We start from the raw sequence: 26,963 nt of genomic DNA, 5'->3' as shown, positions 1-26,963 counted from the left end.
AATTTATCTTTTTAGGGTTCCGTACCCAAAGGGTAAAAACGGGACCCTATTACTAAGACTCCGCTGTCCGTCTGTCCGTCCGTCTGTCCGTCTGTCTGTCTGTCACCAGGCTGTATCTCATGAACCGTGATCAAGCTATCACGGTTCATGAGATACAGTTGAAATTTTCATAGATGAGATGATGTATTTCTGTTGCCGCTATAACAACAAATACTAAAAACAGAATAATATAAATATTTAAATGGGGCTCCCATACAACAAACGTGATTTGTTTGCTATTTTTTTCCGTAATGGTACGGAACCCTCCGTGCGCGAGTCCGATTCGCACTTGGCCGGTTTTTTTAATAACATAATATTATATATTTCGGTGATTTGTGTCTATTATAATGAGATATTTATTTATTTATTTGTTTCAACTTTATTGCACGAAATATATACTTACAACAATGTACAAATGGCGGACTTAATACCAAATGGCATTCTCTACCCGTCAACCATAGGGCCTTAGATGTGTCCCGCCGAGTTTGTTGCCGGTCCCATATTGGGATACCCTCCTCCAATTGAGGGGGGATTTAAATCTTCTCGAGGCGGAGGTGTAGGGTGAGAACTGGCGTTGCTTTATTTGACGTTTATAAGCGCAGTAATATTCCTACTTAAATAATAAACTATCTTTATTATTTAGTAGGTTTTTTGAAATAAGGTAGTTTTTCAATGTCTGTGCTACATTCGTTCTATAAATTGTATTTAATCATAACAATAGCTTAAGCCACAATTTCCATAGTTTGCCTTTTTAACCCATAATCATGCGTCTCAATTAATTAATTTATGTGTCACCACTATCGTACAAAAGTCACAATGACAGATTACGACAAACGATTAACAGCTAGTCTGCAGCGCGTTTATGAGAAACGCCACAACTCTGAAGGTTATTAAGTAATAATTTCATTTGTAAATAGTTTAGAAAGTTACTACTAGAATAGAAACCAACAATTTTAAAATGTGTAAATATTTGAAGAAATGAAGATGAAAAAACTAAATTCTAAGGGATAATTTTGAGCTCCCAAATCTGATATATGTGTAGGACGAACTCAAGGCGCTCACGTTTGTATTATCAGGGGCGGATAGACAGACAACAGTCATAGTTTGGTAACTCAATCAAATCCGAACAGCGTCGCTCGAAATTAGAAGCCCGTACACTTGGCCACAGTAATCTAAGGTAACAATTCGGACTTAATTTTATAGGGATACAAGTCTCGCGTTGAAACTATGACACTCTCTATGGCTGTATTTATTTGTCCGTTGTGTAGGATTTGTGAAATTGTAACATGACGGACTCTACTTCTCGTTATTACGGCGTCAAATTTAATATATAAAAAGTGCTACTACTAGGAGGACATTTAGAATGAAAACGGTTCTTATCCAGACACGATTTTTGTTCTTAATTTTGATACTTTATTTTCTATTTCGCTCATGTAGTTGTTTGTAATTTGGCCAATAAATAATTGATTAAAACTTATAGGTATGCTTTGTTGGCGTAGCATCTCTGACCTTTATTAAAAAAAACAGGTATATACCTCCAGTTTATAAGTGGAAGCTGAAGATTACTTTTAGTACAGTTCAGTGTTCATTGATGTTATCCCGGAAAGTTGCGACGCATTAAACGATGCCGCCCCATACATTGACGAACAACTTACACGACGGAAAAAATGACATCAGTGGTTTTGTATGATCGCTGTCGCGTATGTGCCACGTTTCCATATGTCCCTAGATACAGGCACAACTGCGGCGAACTGTACAAGCTTATTGAATACTGTTATCTAAATTGTGGGTCCTTGATGCCCCTGACAAAGATTAAATTAACAGGTCGGCTGCAGGCCATAGCCTGGGGGTTAAATTTCCCAATTGGTACCGTCGCGTCGGCCTTAATGCTCGATCGCGTGGCGTACGATAATCCGCTTGTAGTTGTAATGGGGCTAATTGAACTATCGTTACGTCATTAGTAACGATGTACGTTTTGAGCCGGATTCAACGTTTTACATTAGGTACGTATGCGAGTACGCAATTTCCAAATTAAATGATAATCTTTGCTAATTAGATAGAGTGCTGATTTTCGAACGTGGAGTTAAATTTACGTTTGCTATTGTATCGATTATTTATATTGATTGTTTACTAGAAATAATGATGTGAAATAATTAGGTAGGATATCAAAAATATAATAGGTTATAGATAATTTTATGCGTTATAGGCAAAATGTATTCGTACTAATACCGCATTTGTAGTTGCAATTGGTGTATTGCTCGTGTAATACTGCTGTAATATCTACCATACATGGAACAATCATACCTTAGCTAGTAAGCGGAAAAAATGTACCACGGGCAACGGCATAGCTCAATTATTTAAGCGTTGCTTTGGCTTTGGATATTAAATCTTTGCTACTAAATCTAAGGGTCGGTAAACTTTTAAGGATAGGACCAACTGTAAAATAGAAGTACCATCTCAGATACCTCCTCCTTCTATATAGCTAGAGTTCCCAAAGGGGCTTCCGACTTTATAAATAAATAAAATTAGATTTTATTGGCGTAACGCGTACCATAAAAAAAAATGTGAAAAGTGCGAAAAGCCTTGTCCCAGGTTGGATGCAAAATTATTAGTATATGTTTGTAAACCACCGAGACCCTATAGCATAAAGAATAAGTAGACATGTAACTTACGGCGTTACTGTGCGTCTGGTCGGTCTTGAGCTCCTTGTGGTTGGAGAACTGCACGTAGACGGCGCGCCCGCGCAGCTGCGCCACGCACCCGCCGAAGTACGCCACCATCGCCACTGCGGATATCTCCTCCGCCATCTCGAGGAAGGCCTGAAACAATATATATACATGAAGATATTTAAAATACCAAAATATATGAAGAATGTAAAGATAGGATTACATAAAGTACCTATATATATGAGGCGTACATAACCAAGATGACAATCGTTGATTTCGTTCTCATCTGTCATTTCAATATTTCTTTTCAGTTCGCGATGGACAATAAACGTTTGTTATCTTGGCTACTAAGTTAAATGGTTACCAAAACGCTTGAAAACATCACAACACAACATTGATGTTTTGTGTGTTAGGTAAACGTTTGAAAAACTATAACCTGCCTAAGGATCCGAAACATGTCGCCAAAAGCGACTAAAAATAATAGTGAGTGAAACCGTACTGATCTAAATATTTTGAAATATGTCTCACGATAGTTTAAGAAACATCATAAGATTCCCCAGACCAGATAATACTATATGAAAATGTTTCAGGAAGCTTAAAATCTTAAACCTCAACACAGAACATCTTTCGTTCCATTGCTCCACCGCGCATCATTAAGTAGAGTTGTGCACAATTTAGCAAACATCAGTAATAGTAAACTCAACTATTCCGCTTATATACTGGGTACAGAAACCGTTGTATTAATTTACAGTACTGTCCGTGCTCTATTTCACCTGCCCCATTCACGACCGCAGAATCCTGCTTTTGGCATTTGAATATGGCTGACCAATGTGCAAAATACACCGCTACCGGCCGCAGCAGACCGCAGACTAAATAGAATATTTGTGTGATGCTAATTAAAAAACAAACACGCAAAGTAAGCGCGAGAAATAGTGATGTTGACTGTAGTTTAAATAATTTCACGTGTACGAAATAAAGCACTAAAAATGTATGAAAAAAACGAGTGTTTTGACAGTTCGAAAAAGAAGCGGAACGGCGGTTTTTTATCAGTTCACATTCGTGTTCAGAGAGCGCTATGAAGAAGTCTGTATTTCGAGCCTTGGTGGTTTTCTGTATAAAAAACTGAACATAGGTACATACGACCGTGGGGTGATTTCGTTGGCCCTAGTTTGCATAGATATTTTCAAAGATGTACATATTGATGAGAAAATTTCAGAAAATATACCTCAGAATCGGACTCCTGGGCTTTGAAGTAACAGCAGATGAAGTAAAATAAAAATAAAAAAATCAAAATTATAAATAAAGTTTAGCTTCATATTTTTATACCGTTTTAATTACGCATAAAACTCATTAATCAACTAGTGCATGAGTCAACCCACTTTCATGTAAAAATGACGCAAACCCTCCATAAATGTTTGTGTATCAATCAATTCCCATTATCACTTTGTCACGCGCGGGTCTATCATCTCGTAAAATAATGTCAACGGCTCTTCGGGTTTAATCACACAGAGTGGAGGCGATTGTCCGCGCCCACTTGCGCTGTTTGCCCACCTCTCCACTGATAGCGCCTTTGTCATCGGACCCTCAGAGCTTCGATTAACGTCAACTACGATACTCTTTTCAAACAAACCTCTGAAACCATCAAAGTATTAAAGTTCGGTACGGAGTGCGCTCGAAATTGATTCGTTTCAAGTGACAATAGAACACGGAGCAGGCCTTGTGAGGGCTTTACAGGTATTAGGTTCGTTGACCGCACCTCAGGTGGATTCCGATTCGTCAACCGAAACTACAGGTGGGCTAATGGATTAAAATGCAATCAAGCTATGTCAAAGGCTCTAGGTATGTAAGTAATCTTAAGTTAAGGGTTAAAAATGCATGGGTATCTAAGGGCCAGTTGCATCAACCACAATTAACAGACTGATTAACGTTAAGAAGCAGAGAACTTATGAAACTTTGCATACATTAAAATTTAGCGAACACGGTGACAGACGGTTTGGTGCTGGATTAAGTTGATAATCGTTGACTCATACTGGTTTTTGGACGAACGAGTTAAAACGTGACGATATTTGCGATGGGCCTTTGGCATGGCTTCAAGTCACAGTATAGTCCACAATTTGCTGTCGTTCCACCCACACCTTAAACATTTCCTCTTCCGCAAGTATTGGTAATGCCTGAATCAGTATTTAAACGGCATATACTTCTTTTCATCGTGCTATTTTGTCTGTGTCACACAATCTGTATGTTATTCATTCGTATTATTTTCCTTTTTCTAACATATACAATTGATACTAACTTATATTAGGTTATTGAACTGATTTTGTGTGTAACAAAAATACCTGCATAAAGTTAGTCTGCCACTGTTAGTAAAAATGTATTCGCCCGTTTCTTTTCAAACAAGGAAGATTGTTTTCCCTCACGCGGATACGAGGCGGATGTCATACAAGCTATTTATTAGCGGGGATAACATTGTCGCGTCCTTTTCCTGTAATATCTTTCCTTTTTATTATTTATCTCACGGCTGTAAACTAACTCGTTTTTAATTTGTCACCGGGAAATCGTAAATTTCACGTCGTCTTGCGGCTGTCGCGACGTAAAACATGCCGTAAAACCAGTCGGATGTCGTCTTTAACAGGCTTGGACACTCGTAGCTAGAGATCAGAAGGCTGTTACTCACAATACTTATCGGACGCATCCCGTTACAAGGACCAGTTTAAATAACTGTGTCCCTATTTTTACCCGGTTGTGGGACAACAAAATACTGGCCAATGTTTTTAACTCGCATCTATATCAACACAGAGATAGAGAAGCAATTCAAAATTTTTCAAAAATTTCCAAAAAAAGAGCTCGTCTATGTATCATAAATACATTCAATAAAGTTTCCGTGGATCCGATCAATTTGCCCGTGACCTCAACACGTTTAAAAAGTAGCAAGTTTTTTCTTACGAACATTATGTACCACGCTTTCACGCCTTCGATGACAAAACGTTCCCAAAACCTAGGTAACGAGCATCGACCTTGTACATCTGATATTGTAATGAAATGTCACCATCATTCAATTTAAAGTTAAAACTTCGATAAAGGATATTCATTGAGTCCCTCTCGACCCAAATTGAAATTTATTTCAGATGTCCCCTTCCCTTAATTTCCGCCAAATATGATTTCAGATGCAATCTCGTCCGGGGTCAACTCAAAATTTATTCAGTGTATTTCTGAAAAAAAAAAAAACATTCCGTTTTTGTGTACTTGAGTACAAGAGCGATATTTAGTTCTTCTGAGAATAGTTTTGCGACGTAGACGTGAAATTGGCCATATTTCTCTCTCTCTCTCTCTCTCTATAAAAACGCTCAATGAGGGTATGAACACATTGTGTTGGTATTGGTTCACACTAGAGTTAGATAATGTTGCATCCTAATTGCAGTAAGTAGTTATTACAAACGTGAATGAAAAAAAAAACATATAAACCTATAGTCACACCCAATTTACATATCTCGGCCCATTTCAAAAGCTTTTTTATATGTATAATCGCATATTAAATCTTAGTTTGGGTTTTGTCTCCTTGCAATACAATTACAAAAGCACACTAAGCCAAACTACATTCAGTTATTTACCAGCATTAATTTTTCATACAAAACGAGCAGCCGGGCACGTATCCGTACTATATTTCGCCGGCAAGGCCCTCAAGACTAATTGTGTTCTTGTCCGTATTGTACAAGGAATACTAAATTAACGGAGGCTGATGACGTGTCGTCATTGTACGACAATGTCTAATTACTGGGGCGACGATAATATCTGCTGTTCTGTGCGTGATTAATCTTGACCAGGCAATTGTTGTGTTAGTTTTAGATATAAATGGATACTAAGAAGACATAGCAGAATAGTGATACATTATACAGATGCAAAATTGCAATGACAAGTGTACAAAAGAGGATATAAAAGACCTAAGGCCGTTCGAAGTGGAGGAGAAAAAGGCGATTTTTAATACAAAAATTGATCGTGTTCTTATTTTTAATACAAACATTGATCCTGTTCTTATTTTTAATACAAACATTGATCCTGTTCTTATTTTTAATACTAACATTGATCCTGCTCTTATTTTGAACCCCCGGGCAAAAAAAGGGGTGTTATATATTTGACGCCAATGTCTGTCTGTGTGTTGTATTGTCTATGACATCGTAGCTCTCCAACGGATGGACCAATTTCGATGCGGTTTTTTTTACATAAAAGCTAGTGTCCTTGCTGTGGCTTAGCTATGTTTAATAAAAATCGATCCAGCAGTTTGGAGAGTGTCAGCTCTTTTCCAATATGATGTAAGGCTTTTTGGCATACAATTGGTTTTTTTTTGGCATAATGCATAGGGGTTTTTAATTTATTTAATTTAATAGTTATTGTCCTTTCATGTCTGCTTCACTCGTACTTACCTTTATATTGGAGATAGTAAGATAAACTGCGAGTATTTATATCAAATTTTGACTACACGAAGTTCCAATGCCGATGCCGCTACAACGCCGCGCCAGTCTGCATAAGAAGCGCCGTGCTACGCACTACCTACACGTAGCAAACTACTACGCGTCGTATTTCGTAGCAGTAATTATAAGTTGTAGCCACTGCTACGAAAATTATAGCATATAGTTATACTTTATTGCAACGTGCTAGGGCAATATATAGGTACTTTTAAAACTTAAAAACCCCTCCTCGATTCCATCATTTATTCTTTATATCCAAATTTACATGGTTGCAGCACTAATTTACAAAGAAAATTTTCCTATTATTCTCATATAAAAAAACACATAAATTAGCTTGTGGACGTAACAGGCTCTCGAGCCCGATATGTGGGGCGAGCGGATGCACAACAAGTGGCTGGCTCTCCGCAAATAGGCCGGCGACTATTGTGCTACCTACTTAGGTTTTTGTAGGTACGACTATAGGCGGCCGACGTTAAGTAGGTTAGCGAGCATAGAAATATTATTGGACTTGAATTTAAAAATTTTGGACTAAATATTCAGTGACTACCTATTTGATTTATATCTTCAGAAAATCGACTTATTTAAACGCATTCATAAAAATACACCCTTTAATTTTAACATAGGAGCGGAGCGGATATCACACGCTGGTTTTGGCCTGTGCCAGAACTAAAAGGATTATTTGGCTTAGGTACTATTAGAGCCTAAATTTGAGTATGACCATTTTATAACGGTCACTTGAGTATTGCTTTAGTCGTGAAAAATCTTTAAAAGCTTTGCCATAATATATAATGAACCTGACACTAAATAAACTTAAAATACTCCGTGTACTCTAGTCTAGACCAACAAGCGAACCCTCATGTAGTCAAGGGACCAGTTTTAATTTTTATAAGAGATGGAAGATGTAATTAGTGGAGCGCGAGTCCTTTTGTTTTTAACATACGGTTCAAATTAGGGTTGGCGTTGGTACGTTCTTTTGTCCGCGGCCGCTGACTTGCGTCCGCCATTCATCGCAAAAACTTCTCAATAGTTTGAGGGCTTCAAGTGGTGGAATATTCCCGTGTTTGGAATTTGCTTAAGTTTTGTGAGCGCAAAAATGCTGTCGAGTGTTGGGGATATCAGCGTTTTTTACGGCAACGTTGCCGTTTAAAGGCTTTCGCGCAATGGTAGCTTAGCGGTAAGGCGAGCGGCTTCGAAACCCGAGATGGTGGACTCCCTTGACTCATGCAATGAGTTTGTTGAGATTTTTGTACGAAATAATAATATATTTGCGAGAAATCTGGACTGATGTGACAGGTAAGTATCCGTGGAGCCCGAGGAAGCCAAGTTTCACAGACAAAACAGACTTAATAATCGTGCAAAGCCAAAGCTTTGTGTCAGCGCCATATAAGTACTACGACTTGCATTCTTACTTGCAACTTAATATTCACTATAAATACAAAGATCAGACTGATCAGAGGAAAGTAAAACCATTTTGCTATCTTAAATTTCCTGCTTCATCTTCTAGTGTCGCAATCTCCGCAGTTTTTATTCTCAAGCTTTTTTGTTATAATACAAATACAAATACTTGCACACCTCAATAAAAGAAAATAATACCGACAGAAAACAGCAACACAAGTAGAGGTAAACAACAGGCGGTCTTATCTCTAAAAAGCGATCTCTTCCAGACAACCTTTAGGTAGCGGAAATTTTGAAACTGACCTGATTCTTTCCTTTGAGCACGAGCACGTTGGTGACTCGGCCGAAGGGCAGGCCGAGCTGTATGATCTCGGCCTCTGTCGTCTCGTTGGGTATGTTTCGTATGTGGATGACGCGCGAAGGCTTGCCCACATTCTGTTCCAGTTTCACCTGCGGACAAAAAGAAAGTTTGTTCATTCACTGATTTCGGTTTTTATCTGTTACACTTTCACCTATATTCTTGGCGGCCTGCCCAATCTGATTGCGGTTAACGCGCGATAACGACAAGATAAGGTTTCTGTCTATTATTATCCGTCCGTGTCAAAGTGTGTATGTTTTATCTGATAAAATCATTTTTTAAACTACGCGATTGAAAGAAATGGTCACTGTCATTATCACGCTGCCACGTAGACATACGATTGATGATGATAGTTTAAACTTTGGTGCCCTATGTAACGTCATCAAAACCTTATCTTGTAAACCGAAAAAAAATAACGTGCTCAATCAGCACAATATAATTATTAGTACTATACTTAATGATAACAAGCTTTAGCACCAATATTCTTATGAACATTAACAACACGATAAATCATTCATTACTTATAAGATTGCATTATTACAGCGTTGATTTTAGCGATATGGGTAAGCTTATTATGTTTAGCAAGTATCCCATTTTAATAGGTCGTGAGCTACCTTTTTCTAAATTGAGAGTGAAAACATCCCAATCTTCATTTTAACGCAGTACATTCAAAAGAACACACGAAGATCCCCGCTAATGGGGAACGTCGAAGCGAGCGCGTCTAAATGGCGCAGAAATGACCGTTTTAATGTAAGTACATAAATAAAGCTAGCATTGTTCGCGGGAAGAGCCGGTTGGATAATTGAAAAGTCGATGTAGTATAATTGTCGAGGCTTATCGGGGCGACCCCGATGTGGGCGCCATTGTTCCCCGGAGACCGGAGAGGCTTTTGATTACGGGCCCGCGCCCGAATATATCGCGACACTTCACTTTACGTAAAAAAGACTGCGTTATTACTGAGGCATTGACAATTGAGGCTTAAAGTCGAAATTGTGTTACGGTTATTATTGTTATTATGGTGGTTTAGCTAAAATTACGCAAGAGTTTTTTTGCGACGTAAGAAAATCATCATTAACTCTATAACATTTAACGGTGGAATTAGAACAATATATCGCGACACTTCACTTTACGTAAAAATAAAAAAGACTGCGTTATCACTGAGACATTGACAATTGAGGTTTGAATTTCAAGTTGTATTACCGTTAGGGCGATTTAGCTGAAATTAAGCAGAGTTTTTTGCGATGTAAGAAAATCAATCTTTTACTCTATTACCTTTAATAATGGAATTAGAACAATGGAGTTAAAACACATGTCCTAAAAAATGGAAGTTACAATATATAAAACGAGGTATTATAAGTTAGCTTATGGTAGTCAAAGTGCCTGCTTTAAGGCACTGTGCACTTGTTAACTACACGATTCGTATCGTCTACTCGATGTTAGTGATGAACTTATAAATTGGTTTAATATATCACTTTACGGCAAAAACAGGCTGTAGCATAAATTATAAGCATAACACGTCACTTGTATTACTATAAATACATTCACCTAAAGTAAGCGGAACGAGTGACTAAAGCGAGTGAGTGAGGAGAGGATAATGATACATACATATAATTTTCAAGTTTATTACAGGGACTTCATAAATTTTCCTACATATTGCTATTTCTATTTTTCTTAAAGTTTTATGTATAAACAACTAATTCTCCATCTTTTCGCCTAATCAATATAAAACAAGCTATGTAAAATATTTAATCTAAAATAAATAAACACGTCCCAAAGAAACTTCCTCAGCCGAAGTTCGGCGTCGAAGTTGTGAACTATCTATTCGGCTTTTTTTGGCTCGTCTTTGGCAAGCGACGAAGCGTGGAGGTGTAACAAATGAGTCTAATGCCTATTAGTTCGACATTGTTAAGTTCAGCCGAAGTGAGCCGGCTCGGCTAAGCACTGAGTAAAGTTCAAGCTTTTCATAGTTCGTTTTGAGTTTTTGTTAAGTAGGTACAATAAAAATACGTTTCCAGTAAAAAAATTGTATAAAATAGTATTTTTACCCGAATGCGAGTTTTTTGTTTGTTTTTATATCAGTTGCAAATTATACTGTTTTCAACTTGATGTACTTTTCTTATTTTTTGATATATCTGGTTAATTATTTTTAGACATTATAAAGAGGATGTTCATAGTTATTTGGTATACAATTTGGAATAATCCATTCAGTCATTTTCAATTTAGAGCAGTTCAAAGTCAACTCTAGATTGTGAAATTTTTGACCGTTTTCTAATAATTTGTAAGACCAAGTAGTGAAAATGGTACAGTGTGTTATATATTTGATCTACTCACAAAGCCCTTTCATTTGGTACCCCACATATGTTTAAAAGAAAAAAAGTAAAAAACTTTGTATTGCCGACTTTATGATGTCACAACAACTACCCCCACCACTTTCGCGCTTGTTATCTCATATATTATAACATTAAAAACCTTCGCGCTTTGCACTCATTAAATCACATTTCAATCGGGTCTATCGCGAATTTATGTTGCTGGGACGTCAGTTAGCTGATACCACGACCAGTGAAACCTGTCAAACGTCGTAAAATAAAGGTACCTAACAAAATAAATAGACCCGATTACAATTGTGATTTAATATCTCATATATTTGTGTTCAGGACATCAAACTGAATGCATTGATACCATATCCACCCATATCTGAGATGACATGAGCGAAAAGTAACCTAAAACCTGTTCCGCCGCCCTTCTGAAAGAAGGAAATGAACATCATTATGTTTTATAATACAAATTTCCGAATACAATATCTATGATAAAATTTAGCAAAAAGGTTGACACAGGCATAATATTTTTGTTTGTACTTTCCAAATCCTGTGACAATCGACATCAAACGAACCAAATCGCCGTAAGTAAACAAATAAAAAATATTTCGCGCACAGGCTTGCAAAAGGGAAGAAAGTAAATCGGGGAACGCTCGCCTACCTAGAGGATACGATTTGGTATTTCACTAGACATAAGAGCGAAAGAAAACAAGTGGTACGTAAAACGTAAAAAAGACATTACTTCGCTGGGTCAGAAAATCTGCGGAACAATTTCCACATCAGGCACTTTAAATCATTCGCCCCGTCTCACATTTCATCCATAAATATTAAATCTTGTATGGGTCGATGGGATAGAAAAAAAGAGCTCGTGTGACGTTTTCCTGGAGATCTCGGAATCGGTCGATTTTCCCCGTGACCGGGCGGGCCGTGTTTATTGAAACACTATTTCTCAGTTGGCCGCCTCCGCTGTCATTAGTGATCTCGTCTCGCCGCCGACGTGTTAATGATCCCAGTATTCGTTATCGTTACGAACATACGCGTTAACTCTTAACTCAGAGTTAACGCCTATGAGTTCCGTACAGGACTTGTTTTGTACTCAACTATATAGTCAGTGACAGTTGGCTGTCTGACATTGTCGCAACGTATATGCCTCTCTAGTTTTCTAACTAACAGTAAACGATACAACGCAACAATTTGCATGAGTTCCCGTAAATATAAAATATTAAAATAACGGTCATCTCTCTGATGTTTTCAAGTAACCCAATCATTACAAATTGGTTTACGCTGTCCAGTATTCGTGGTCAATCAGATGGCATAAGTGATTTAATATTGGTACAATTTTACCTACGTACCTATGCATAAGGCATTTGTAGTGATAGCTGTCTTTAGTGTTTGTTTTACACAAAACTAGGCCTTGTAAATGTACTTACATATAAAGATCTACATAAATACGTCTTATAAATCATACTGCGTATACTATTATTAATAATTTACATAAGCATGTTAAGGAAACGCGGGTTTTTGACAAAATACACGGTAGCGTAGCGTACGTCGGTGCGGTAATCGGCTTGTGGCGTAGGAGACGGGTGGGTTTACACGATTACAAGTCGGCAAATTTTTGTCCGCCCAAAAGATCTTATAATGATGTTATCTTTTGGCCGATGAATGCAAATTGTAATCATCGAATCTTATTACCGGACTTTTTATGCTTCGGCCCGATATTTAAAACTTACGAGTATGTAAGTTTGTCCGTGTTTGAAGTGGCTAGTTGTAGTATACAAAAACTGTCTTTAGCATCTAATCCAACTTAAAAAGTACAACAACTTATCCTGGAGTTGTTAAAAGTTATATTGTAGTTGTTAATAGTTATAGGTAAATCATGGTTAACGCGGTAAAAATGGAATATTTCTATAGAGATGATTTAAGAAAGAAACAAAACCCCGTTAATACCCAGTAGTTTTGAATAACTAGGCATTTAAACGCTTTTCATCGTTGTATCTTTGTTTAATGTATGACGTAGTGAGAATAAAAAGGAGAATTGTCAAGAATACATTGAGCTTTCCCTTATTTAACACGTTATGTGGTTATTCCAGGCGGATATTGTATAGGCCACTACTATAAATCTAACGGCACTCGTACTAACTTACTAATAACTATATTTACAAAAGCTTGTCACTGTCAGTCCTGCGAAATTCCATCGGCTGTTAAATTTTAGCCACCAACTGTAACTTTTAATTGGCAGCCACGGAATATTGTTATCAAATCGCCGAGCACCATCGATACTCTATCGAATTGGCTCGAAGTTTTCTGTTGCTCTTCTACCGTTTTAAGTATTCAGGATAACGAATTGATCTCGAAAATATTTAAATTGTAGTGGTTTTTACTGAGTCCAAAAAAGAAGTTGTTTCAAATGGTGAGGTGTGTGTGTGCATTACAAGAAGTTTTATGTTACATTTAATACACATTTTTATTAACTAGTGACCTGGTCATGTACAGTAGGTAGATGCCTTAGATGTAGAATGGCGTGTCTTGCCGGCATCGCCGCGGTTGATCCATACGGATTCAAACTGGCGCAAGAAATTGGCGATATAATTCTAACGCTATCATTTGTTCATAGTAGATCTGAAGGTACAGAATAACACTGCAGAGAGTATAAATTAATTTATAGTAGTTTAACATAGCGCAAAAATAGAAAACTTGATAACTTTTATTTTAAATAAAACAAGTAAAAATTTTACGTTTCAATTCAGCAGATCCGTGTTAACAAGCGACACGTTAATTAACTCATTTCATAGTTGTAATGTATATTTAAATAAGCGAGAGTGCCCCAGCGAGGTGATTCATGCATAGGAATGGACGACGGGACAACTTTGCCACGGGCAAACTTTTAATAGTGCCACTACTTGAGTCACCGAATCGCTAGGTACTCAACTTAGCTTTAAAAATATTCATCGTGGCATAGTCCTGTTACTATTATGTATTTTTAATAAACCGGAGTAGGTATTTTATTACTTGCTTTATTTCTATTTTTGACCTTTTAAGACACTATTTAGGCTTTGCGTCTATGTTAAACATTTTATTGGACAAGTGTCTCTTTTCCACGAGATTGTTTATTTCTTTGTTGAAGTAATAATGAAAAACAAAACCACATAAAGACACAGTCATAAAAATAAATTTATACAATACTATAAATTCTATACAACAAAACAAATGTGATACGCAAGGGTTAACGTTATTGTAAAAAAAAGATTTTATAAAAGTGTTTAAACTAACATTTCATGCGATGGAGCCCTAGGGACTCGATACAACAATTTCTTAAAGAAAACAGCATCAAAATTAAATGATAAATGGGGAAAGGCATATTCACAAATAATTTTCTGGCTGAATGTTAAAGTCCAAATTTCTATAATAAGAGCTGTCTCCATAAAAGTCAGAGGCACGAGACAACATATCAAAACGTTCGAATGCGAAGACGGAGCAGGAATCCTGTACTGAAAATTATACTTCTTACATATATTATATTTTTAATAACTTTTACTGTCTCCTTCATGTCCTATTGTTTACGTCGAAATAAAATGACTATGTCTTCATCAAATTAAATATTTTTAAACATAAACAAAATATTAAATCATTTATACCTTGAGTTCAAACTAACAAAAAACCCAAGTATAAGGTCTACCTATAAATAAAAAGGAAAATAATTCTACTGTCCAATTAAAAAAAGCTATCCAAACAAGTTAAACTAATAAAAATAACAAACTAAACTATATCGTTGATAATAAGAGCAGCTTCACGTAAACATTGTGCGGAATAGATTCATAAGTTTTTGAATGGGTCATTTTGCGCGCCCGCGGTGGAAATCCATAAAATGAGATAGCCAAATGGTTTTAGTGGCCCTAAACATAGTAGTAAAATGTAGAGTGCCCTTACAATGAATACCTCTATAACATCATGATTGATTAGATAGATAGATTAGATAGCTGTGAATATTTTAGTTTTCTTGTTTGCTTATGATAGATAACATTTTGTAATTAAAATTGAGTTTTAAGTGTGTGGTTACATTATAATGCAGGTATATACATTTACCTTTGTATTGAGCGTTCTAAATGAATAATATGTTGTTTACATTATTCTATAACTAGCTTTTTCCCGCGACTTCGTCTGCGTGGAATTAATAATTTGGGTAGGTACCTACCTTCATTTTTATTCAAGTCTACTTTTTATTCCACCCTCTTTTTACCCTCAAAAGGAATGGCAAATTGGTCAAAAATACATAAACATTTTCTTTATTTGCAGCAAAAGGTCAGTTCCCTTTTTTAAGAAATTATTTTCTTTTTGTTTCTTAACTTCAGTTCCACTTCAATTTCTCCAATTTCTTCAACATCTCCGATTTCTTCAACGTCTCTACCTTCTTCAACTTCTTCTTCTTCGTTTTTACACCCTTGAGAGATGATTTCGGGGATACAAACTGTACTATTATCCTTCCTCACAACTCAAAATATCTCCATACCAAATTTCATCTAAATCGGTTCAGCGGTTATTGATTCCCCATACAAATTTCTATCCCCTTTTTCATCCTCCTTAAGGAGTGAGTTCTGGGATGAAAAGAATCCTGTCCTTCCCAGGGTCTCAAACTAAGTATCTGTATACCATATTTCAACTTAATCAGTTCAGCGGTTTAAGCGTGAAGAGGTAACAGACGGACAGACAGCGGTCACAGCGTTCAGCGGCAGACAGACACACTTTCGCATTTATAATATTAAGTATGGATAGTATGTAATATTGTCTTCGGTTACCGCGATAGTTACTCATGAAATAAAACTATGAAAACGGATTATATCGCGTATATTGAATTTTATGGATAGTATGGATTAGTATGGATATTTCATATTTTATAAATTGTTTTACTTAACCTATAATATAAGGTTTTAGAACCAAGACATATAACTAAAAAGCTAAGGAAGTGCTTCGCCTATCAGTGTTTAGTTTTGTACAGAAAATAAAGAACTTATTTCTTAGTATTTATACAGATAACAACAGTTGAACTTCTCAAGTTTTAAGCTACACCGCCGTGACAAGTGAAATAAGGTTGTAAAATATGAAATACTTTGTTTCAAGAGGGCTCCTGAGAAGACTCCGGGGCAACGCCGAGCCGGCCTCCGGCGCCGCTGATTTGATTGATCTTCCTGACCAGGTTGCCACGTTTTTGCTGTTAACGTGAGGGAAATAAGGAAAAAAAAAAACGCCGAACGTAATTAATTACTTTATTTGGACATTAATGACCCGGTCAAAGGGCGAGGTAGATTAGTGTGTTTTCGACGGACGTTTGCTTTCGTTCGGTACTTATGTAATTGGAGCATACGTGTTTTACCTGATGTCCTTGTTGACCAATAAATTTGGAAAATAAATCTATGCAAAACGACAGTGCGTTGTCGCACACATTTCTGGAGTAAGGAGTAATGAATATTATGATAATAATATAACAAGTTTTAGCTTCAGTTCAGATGGATGAAACGGCATTGCTTTACCTGCTAAACAAGAAGTAACACTATACTACTTTTCTTGTTACAAAATGAGGAAAAGGGAGATGTGATTAGACCGATTAAGTTCTAAATATTGGAATCAACAATTCTTTAAAGAACGTTTTAACTTTTAAGTTGTGAGACTTAAACTAAAACTTGATTGTCGCTATACTATGATTAACCAACGTTGTAGTTAATATAATTAAGCAACTACAATGTTGCTTTTAGTAAATAAACTGAACAATGTAAACCTAACCTATACGACGCATAATTGCGGTCTACAAAATATAAAGATACAAATACATTACTATTACTACTAATGGTCACCTTTAAAATAGGCCGCATTTTATTTCCTCAAAATATCTCCGCGCTCAAACAATACAAAGAGAAAAAAAAAGATAAAAACACAACATTTTAAAAACTCGTCGCCATTCCGCCTATGAGTACCAAATGAATATTCAGAGAGACAGAAGAAAGGGTGTCCTTAAAAAAGGCACTGCCCAAATTTGCACAGTGGAAAAAAGACGGAGCAATCGTAAAACCATGGAATAGCAAATAAATAAGCAACGCAGGGACACGTCCCTATTTAATTATGAATTAAGGCTCGCTGTAATAAGATCACAGTGTAATTAAGATTACTGCGCCGAGGTTTTTCAGCCCGCACTCGACTAAACGGCTGGCGAAACTAACGTGGCCTCTGTCTCTTGCCCACCTTTTTCATTAATTTTAAATGGGATCAAGTTTATTAACCAATGTAATATTAAATAACATGTGTAACGGTCTTGGTGCAGGGTGGGGATGGGCATTAGTTTATGGTTGTTTTTGACGAAGCTTGTTGCAGAAATTATGTTTTGTATTAGTGTTAATGCAGAATAAGGTCAGGACTCAGGACGAGGCTTGTGCGGATTACGTTTGTGTTTTGACGAAGCATGTGGCGGATTACCTTTTTGTATGATTTAATTATTAAATAAATACTTTAATAACATGTACTAAGTAAATATAGGTACGATTAATGTAATTCTGCAACTATAAACATACAAAACTAGTTATATAATCAAATAGATTATGACAAATATATGCAACTTTAATTACTTTGATTAGCGTCAAATGTAAATATATATATATATATATATATATATATACATGTATAAGTAACACAAACGTGACAGCTTAATTTTGTTTTCGAGACATAATTAACAAAGCAAAAGAACCTGAAATTACCAACACAATACGTAGTCAATCTATTTACGAAACCTATTTACTCTTTGTATTTTAAACGGGTTAGCGATCTAATACGAGTAAATAATACTTATGCTGTAGATCCGCCAGAAGTTTCACATCAAAGCGGATTCTAGCTTTACACATTAGTCTTGATCTATTATAATTTAATATCTGTACATCTCGCTCGCACCAATAGACAGACGCACAGTCGCATTTACTGGGTGATTTTGGGGTCGTGATACCGAATGTTAAAAATGTATTAAGATGGTCATACTGAACAAGGTGGAAACCATGGGATCGATCGATGTATGAAAATCGTGAAAAAATATACTTTTGTGCCCATACGTTTCATCTACCTCGGGCTCTCAAGGTGTCCATTAGATTTTTTTGCGATTTTGTGGTTAGTCCCATGAGGAAATTTGTTTAGTATGACCATCTTAATACATTTTTGACAGTCATAATCACGACCCCAAAATCAAGTATATCAACAACAGGTAAAGACAAAATTTCCGAAGTTCGAATTAGCCTCCTGGTAGTATATTGCTTGACGAGTACGTCACTTGCAGGGATGAAAGTTCGGCGGAGTTTTTTCATTAACTTACCTGTTTGAAAAGCTCACTTAGTAACTTTATTGTCAATTTTCTTAAATGAAATAATTCGTGATGTTCTGCCAAAAACTTGTTAATTTTTGCTTTTTATACAGACTCCTGCTTTCAACGATTTTAACTAGTTTGTTAATTTTATTTAGATTTGTGTAGAACTTTAATAGTTTGAAGCGACCCAGTTTCATTTCATATTTTTTAAATGGTGTTTTATATATTATAATAAATAAAATTACAATATTATAAAATTAAAACTAACCTAGTAAACCTAAACTGTATATACCTAGTATATAAAAACTTATTAATAACAAACTAGTCCTGTCAAAAATTTCCTTTTAAGTCCCGAACTGTTCCCTACCTGGCCCAAATGTTCCAAATATGCCAGCTGCGTTGGCACTGAATGGCTAAGGATATTTGTTGGACCAGGTAAGATCCAGCACGGGGGTCACAGCCTCTGTCCCTCACCGACGCCCGATCTCCCTGACCAGCTTTTTGGCCTCGGCGCACCATGGCCCAGCCGTTTCGACAGCAACCGGAATGAAGTCATACACTGGTCCAAGGTTGGCGTATTTGCTGTGTTTGACCTTAGCAGCGGCCTCAGCCGCTGCACCTGCCTTTTTAAATGTGTGGCCGATATAAGAGGGAGCAAACGTGCACACACATGTGGCATCCCACAGCAGGCTCCGGCCTTTTGCCCACGGGACCAGTGTAAGACCGTCCGGCCTTTTGCCATCTGTACGGCTTAAGCCAGGAGGCTCTAAAATGCATGGTATGTTCGCCGAGACTAAAGCGCGTCGAAGCAGCTCGTTAATGATGTTTTTAATAATGAAGTTTGCATAACATTTGGTTAACCAGATGAAAAATATGCGTAACATTTTAATTTTCATCGCAAAACCAACGGAATTCCTTATCGTTAAAATGATCTCGGCTCATAAAACAAATCGAAAACCAAAGTTATTAAATACATCAATTACTTACTTAGTGCACACAATTTGAAAAAAAAAAAAAGATTTATCATCATCAGCCCACGTACTCCTTATTTGATTTGCGATTTCTTATCAGTACGGTCACAATTCTATCACAATCTAAATCTAATCTAAAAATCTAAATCATGAAAAAGTCAAACCTAGCCTAACCATGTCATGATGTCATTAATTCTAAAATGGCATTTCATGATGTGATCAAAAATCTGTGATCTGGCTACGACTACGGCCTGATTCTAATTTTACTTTTTTAATACCTATACATTACGTCAAAAAATAGATCTAGATCCGATCCATATCGTACTTAGATCTAATTTTTGACGAATATTAAAATTAAAATCAGGCCGTATGCATCTCTAATTTACGCGGGATCTATTTCCACATGTCAATTTTGACGAAATGTTGGCCAAAGAGATTGGGTTATAATCTTACTTTTAACTTTAATTTTAATGTTATTTTAATTTAAATTTTGATTTCAATATTAAGTTAATTTTCTTTAATATTAATTTAAGAAATATGGACTCAATTGTCTGAAATAAATGAAATTTATTTATTTATAGTCACTATGACAATATTTATCGACAATATCTATAGAAAGAAATTATCTTTGTTTAGCTTTGCTTATTATTATTATCTTTGCTTAGTTTGCGGCTAGGTCGATCTGTGTAAGATTGTCCTCAAATATTAATAAATAATTACCTACTTGCGATCAATAACCATGGCCGGCAGGAGCTTAACTCAGAGGATGCATTAACACCAGTTAATCACACTTACATCACAAAGGCTGTGACTTCAGGCAAACTATGCGTTCCTAGAATTAATAACTACTACGGGGATAGAACCTTAGGAAAAGAATTCCATATTTGCTTAATAGTTTGCCCGAAGCCATAAGATGTGAAAATAAGAAGTCTAAATTTAAATCTATGTTAAAAATACACTACCTCAATATTTTGTAGTAATTGCATTACTATAAAATTAAGTTAAGTACATATGTAACTAGAGACCGATGACCCCACAGTCAAACTCTTTATTGAGTTTTGCGGAGCTATGATTATTGTAAGAATACTCTGTATTTTATTAAATAAATAAATAATAATTAATTTATTTATTTACTTTATCTCCAATATCTTGCACTACGAACTGTAGAGATATATCTGTATTTGTAAAAGTATTCGAGGATTTGTTTCATACGCTACTATTGACGCTGACTGTACAAGTAAAATCTTGTAAGTTTTTTTTGCGCGTTCCGTTGTGTATGATACGAATACGTTGTTGTTGTTGTTGGCACGTCTTGTTTTCGATGCAGGTCTGTACAAAAAATCAGAAATCCTAATTAACGAGCGAATGATTCGAGCGTATGTACGAACATCGAACTGCTCGTCCACTAATTATCTCTTTTATTCATTACCTCATTCATTAACTACCACTTGAAAAGTTTTATATCGCATATAATGTTTACTTTTTCCACCTAGGGCGGTAATGACCGGTGTCACCGGTGCCCGCGGTGAGAAAATGCCTCCCTTTTCAGCGACGCGTCTTTACTTTATAATTTATGTAAAAAGCATCTGCGTTATATAATAGGGCGTATAAAAACGTCGCTACTCAACATCAAGCCGCGGAGGCTGATGGCCTTTAATTTATTTTGTAATTAGTCTTTTTTTCTTTTGTGATAATATATTAGGTATGTCTAGTTGAATTCATGTTCAGTTCAGGAGACAATTTTAAGGTGCGTTCAGATCTGCGAATAAGCCACTAGCACGTCATATACTTATGTGAATCGATCTGCATATCGTAATGCACACTAGTAGTACGAACATTTCGCAAGCAGGCATATTCGCGAATCGCGACGTTCGTTCGATCTGGACACACTTTTACAAACATTAACAGTAGCACTAAAATGTGAGGCTTGCTAAACAACTAATATTTATTTGATCTCATTATTTTTGAGTTGTACAGCGAGCAAAATTGCATAGACGTGGATGGTGTACAAGCGTGTTAAATAATTATAATACAGTCTAGAACTAAGACACACTGGGTCGCTGCGCCAGAGGAGTAAGTAAGTAAGTCTAGAACTAAGTATCTACTCGCGTTTTATCGCAGTTACTTTACAACATTGTCACACTGCTCCCACTTAAATACACTATGACAGGGTATGTACTAAAATGTTTAGATACGTCCTAAATTAATTTATTTTCGGGAATGACGTGAGATGAGAACGGAAAAGGAAGTTTATATATGTTACGGGTAATGTTAGAAGGTTAATTAAACTCAAGTTTAACCTGGTATAACTAAGTAGTATTACCGGAGCCTTTTGGGTAAAGTCCGAAAATTTACCCGTACACATCTAGGTCTACCTAACACTGGCTGGGTAGTGTTAGGTATTGCATAATCACTCGTGTAGTACTAGTTATACCAGGGTAAACTCAAATTTAATTAACCTTCTAACATTACCCGTAACATATGTAATATAGTTAACGATTAAAGTGATGAATGTACCTGTAGGTTAGATTTAGTATTCCAAGAACCTAAAAAGAACTATTAGTACAAATATATTAATTTCAGTGAAATCTTTGTATCAACCATTCATCCTTGTTCATAAAATATATAAAAAGAAGTCTCAGAAGACGCAAATCGTATAATCGTAAAGCATGTAACAGCATAAATACGATTTGATGCCCACAACAAATGCGTCCTTTTTCTGGTAGCCCGACTAGCAGGACTAAACAAGTGGCCTGTTTGCGTACTGGGATTAATTCTCAGTGCCCTTACCCTGGCGAGGACGTAGTTTTATTTGTGGAACCAGTCTAAAGCGACCTCGCGATCTGTGACAACTGATCGTAATCTGGGAGCGCACATACTGGTTCCACTAAAACCATAGATTCCCCAGTTCCTGTAAGCGTTTGGAACGACATCTTTATACCAAAGTATATGCGCAAAACTCACCTCTCCGTATTTATGTAAATGCACAATGAAACTACATTTCGGCTGGAAAGAACTAAAATTCCAACTTGTTTGTTTTCAACGTTGATTGTTCTGTTCCGTGTTTGTCTCAACTGTTGTGTACAAATGTAAATGAACGCGTACTAATTAGCTTTCAAAAAATTTCTTTGCAAAAACAATTTTTCTTTTCATACATAGAGCTTGTAACGAATTAGCTGTTAACCGTGACTAAGTCCGCGATAGCGCTTTTCCAGAACTCTAACTAGATACATATGTGTCTTTCCAAAGTAAAAGGTACCACATTGTCGCTTACCATAAGGGTGAAATTAGCTTGCATCTCTATACGAATAACCTGTCAGAGCGTCCTTTTGGTAAGCGACAATGTGGTACCTTTTACTTGAGAACGACACATATATTTAAAAAAAGGGTTAACTCTATTCACTCACATTAAAATGTCATCTAAATGGGTTGAGCAAAAAGTTCGCTGTGGGCATAGACCGTATACACAACAACAGTCGTGTGCATAGGCATAAAACCGCAAGTGCCATTTCAATAGATTCATTCATACTTTTTTCCGATCGTTTCCCTATAGATTTCGAAATCTATATTTCCCCTGATTAGTGTGAAAAGGTTAAAAAAAGGAAATTTTGATTATATTTGCGCCGTATCAGTAAAATTATGTTCAAAAATATTATATTATCACTCAATGTTCGATTGGGTAAATTATCGTTTACCCTGGCATCGGAAGACGGGTGAGATTAGATATTAATAATTTTCCCCCGAATTCGCAAGGGAAGCCGTTCAGGCCACCTTCCCTTTTCTCTTTTCTTTTGGTCGTTTAATGTCTAACCTTTTTATCATCTTTTTTTTTTAAATAAGGATATTTACTGACAGGAAACATTAGTTTGAGAAGTTAGAGCGCTAAAGTGGTACATATTAGTCTAGGGGGCATTAGTCAATTATAAAAATATCTTGCTAATAAACATTACACCTATATTGCGCGGTAATTTAAATACGCGGCAACTTCACAGCGACAGCGATCACACGGCTCTCAATGTCGCGTTGCGTATAATGATTCGAGTTCATCGCAGCGGTAACTACAAAACGAACCAAACATTAATACCGCTCGATAGAAACAGACAAACAATTGACACATACGAGTAACACAAGACTATGGATGGTATAGAAAGGATCGCAATCTCTTATGGCAGAATTGTTGTAAAAGTGACCGCGTTAAGCTTTAAATAATAGTTCCTAATCTCTCCGGTGGCGCTAGTTAGGCTCTGGGACATGAGTATAACATGAACCATATAAGGCAACAAATAACCCGACCAAATTACGTAGGTTGTTTTTGGTAGTATTTCGGTGTATGGTGGCGCCGCCTAATTACTGTTTTTTGATGGACACTTTTCATACATAGAGATTTGGCTCCTTTATACAGTCTCCATGCACAAGACAGAGTAAAAGTTACCTTTTTGGCGGCAGAGTCTTGGTTGTTGTTGTCGACGTGGTGCGGAGCAGCGGGCGCCATGACGGTGACGCCACTCTGCGACAGAAGCTCGTCGGAGCCTCTCTGCAACAACGACACGGTTCATTTAAATAAAAACATAACTAGAATATTAATTACATTCTACCTTTAATTTAATCGGTTCAATTGGCACACGGTGCTTTCAGACAGTAAAAGGATTCAAAACTTATTATGATCAAATCTCGTAAAATAAGTCACCGATAGTTAAAGTGAGATCTTTTACAATGTCGGTGTATAAATAGTAGTATCCGTATAAAATAAGTAGGTATAGTTAACTAACCAATTATTAGATAAACCGGTTTTTTAGTAACTTGATTTAAATTCAAATTGGTAGCTCTAAGATGTAGAAAAATAGAGAATAGAAAATATCTAAAGATGGAAGCAGGTTGAGCTTGAAGAGGTTTGATGTCAAAACCATTTAAGTTATAAATTTAATAAAAAAAGTCGATGTTTTAGGTACGCCTTATTACAATGAAATAGATTACCAATAGCTTTGACGTCAATTATACATTATGTCTAAACTAAACTAAACTAGTGTAAACTATCAGAATACTCGAAATAGTATCTCAGCATTAGCATTATCATTAACACTGGTAACTAAATATATAAATAAATATGGGAGGTAATACTATAGTAGAATTAATTGGCAGTATAAAATAATCCACCATATTAAGCTTCGCTCCGCCAAAAAAATATTTCGTAACGTTGAACCCGGGGATCAATCTCAATTTAAGACAGCGAAATGACAAACCGCCGCCGTTAAACACACCGGGCGAAGTATAAATCACGCAATGTAATAAAGCAAATGTACAAATGACAGAGCGACGGAGACGCCGCGACTCGCGGCATACTCACACCTGCGTGCGCTGTCGCTCCGCCGGCGCATCCGTCAACCTAGACACATAATAAACCCAGAACACATCACTCTTACCCTTCCTCACCCCACCCGAAAAAGTACAAACCTGTCAACGCAACTTACACTAAATCGGCAGTGATTAAAATGATCCAAGACGTAAAAAAACAGATTACACTAACAGCGGGAATCCCATTTAGCGGCATAAAGCTTTCATTGTAGAAAAAAGAACCGTTTTCTCTGAAATAAAACCGGTTTCCGCGAGGTGCTATTCCTTAGAGTAATTTCGGAGAGCGCATGTAATAATTGCCCGAAATTAAATAAATTTTTTCACAACAAAGAAACAACGGGGATGGAAATTTTATACTGAAATTGCAGATACTGCGGGAAGGGAAGGCAGTTTTCGTTTACATCACAATTTTTCAGTTTAATGGAGAATAATGTCAGTTAAAGAGATCGTGTTGCATTCCCCGTTAATATTGAATAATCGGATTGAAATAAGGAAATAATAGTTCTTAATTCAATCCGATTATTCAATATTCAGCTTACGTGTACTTTTTTTTAATACCCGTCGGTGGCAAACAAGCGTACGGCCCGCTGCAACTACAGGGGTGTTATATGCGCATTGCAAACAATAAATGATATAAACATTGAGCGTGAGTTTTAAAAATAATATTGTCCTAATTTTAATACAGTATATGAAAATTAAAACAAATAATATTTTTATGGTCGGATGCGGCTCTTAGTATCTGACAGAACTTCAGTAAATAGCTTTATTACCGAACGCCAAAATACCTAAATAAATAAATAAAGTAAAAATAAATAGAGTTACGATTAATTGCATTGTGAATATACTGGAATTAATTAATTAACCACTTGACGAAGCCTGCGTTACCGATCACGATATACATGGACTTTCTATTTACTGTTTTTTTATTGTGACGTTATAATGTAAGATTCATAAAATAAATAAATAAATCATCAGATTCATTAATTATTAAATCGATCTACAAAAATAAAACTATTACACGTTCGACTTTATGAAGCGCATTTACATTATTGGATTCTTATTCCGTCGTTTTATACTGAAACGTTTCTCCAATATGTCATTTGAATGAACGTGATACGAAGGGCCTTCACATCAAAATAGCTGGAATAAAATGTCCATGATATGAAAGGAGAAGTTTGCTTAGATCAAGATGAGCGAGCGGTCCAATCCCATAGATTGTGGGTCTCGACGATATGTTTACGTTACTAAAGAAAGGAACTTCAAAATCTTTTCTTATCGATGCGTGTTCGCTTTCTATTAGTAATAAGTATGTATTAAACAGTATCTTTAGAGGTTTAGTAGTTTGTATAATTAGGTTAAAGCGTGCCTAACTTTGCTGAACCCAAAGCGTAGCCAACTTTGCTGAGGAGTTATGTGTTTTTGAAAACCGTAATGTACCTATATCAAAAACAGTTCCAAAACTAAACTATATACTAAACAGTTCCAAAACTAAATATCGTATTTTATTTACCTAAATCAACTAATAAAACACAGTAGATTTCTGTTTAATCTGTAAAATTAGGTAAGTACTCGATAATATTAAGTCATGAATACTTATTAATCAACATCTTACTTAACTAACTTAGCGGTTTCACTCACGTGTTTTTAGTCACTCGCGCGACACCCATCCGTCGTGACCGCTACTCACTCAGGCACTGTTAGTGCTTGAAAATGGAGACCTAGGCTCTCCGAAACATGTCGCGCGAGTGACTAAAAACACGTGAGTGAAACCGCTAAGTTAGTTAAGTTAATATGTCTCACGATAGTTTAAATTCGAACATCTTACTTAATTGACTTTTTGTATTAATAGTTAGTGCTCATAAGCTATCTGTTTTTATACAAGTACCTACCCTTAACAATGTCTGCTCTTACTAAAAACAAAAAAAATTGCGTGGAGTCCCTCCGCGCGAAAGAAGTGAAATTTCGTAATGTGGAAATGAAAATAGGAAGGGGTAGAAATTGATTTTTAGTGAACCCATATTGTTTCATTAAGACAAACTTTATTAACAAAACTTTATTCATGTAATCG

The 26,963-nt window shown here is 36.2% G+C and overlaps 1 protein-coding gene across 9 annotated transcripts in view; it reads right to left on the bottom strand.

Moving 5' to 3' along the window:
* Positions 1-26,963, bottom strand: part of LOC134742952 (polypyrimidine tract-binding protein 2) — a 610,485-nt gene that overhangs the window by 43,501 nt on the left and 540,021 nt on the right. For all 9 annotated transcript variants that reach the window (XM_063676174.1, XM_063676180.1, XM_063676181.1 and 6 more), the window contains 3 exons: positions 23,976-24,077; positions 8,867-9,013; positions 2,712-2,858 (listed from right to left, as the gene is read on the bottom strand). In XM_063676174.1, the coding sequence (XP_063532244.1) occupies positions 2,712-2,858; positions 8,867-9,013; positions 23,976-24,077 (396 nt within the window). The remainder of the gene's footprint in view (positions 1-2,711; positions 2,859-8,866; positions 9,014-23,975; positions 24,078-26,963) is intronic.

Source organism: Cydia strobilella, chromosome 7 (assembly GCF_947568885.1).
Source record: "Cydia strobilella chromosome 7, ilCydStro3.1, whole genome shotgun sequence".
Taxonomy (NCBI): Eukaryota; Metazoa; Arthropoda; class Insecta; order Lepidoptera; family Tortricidae; genus Cydia; species Cydia strobilella.
The sequence above is the reverse complement of the archived record's forward strand: the minus strand, read 5'-3'. Positions and strand labels throughout refer to the sequence as shown.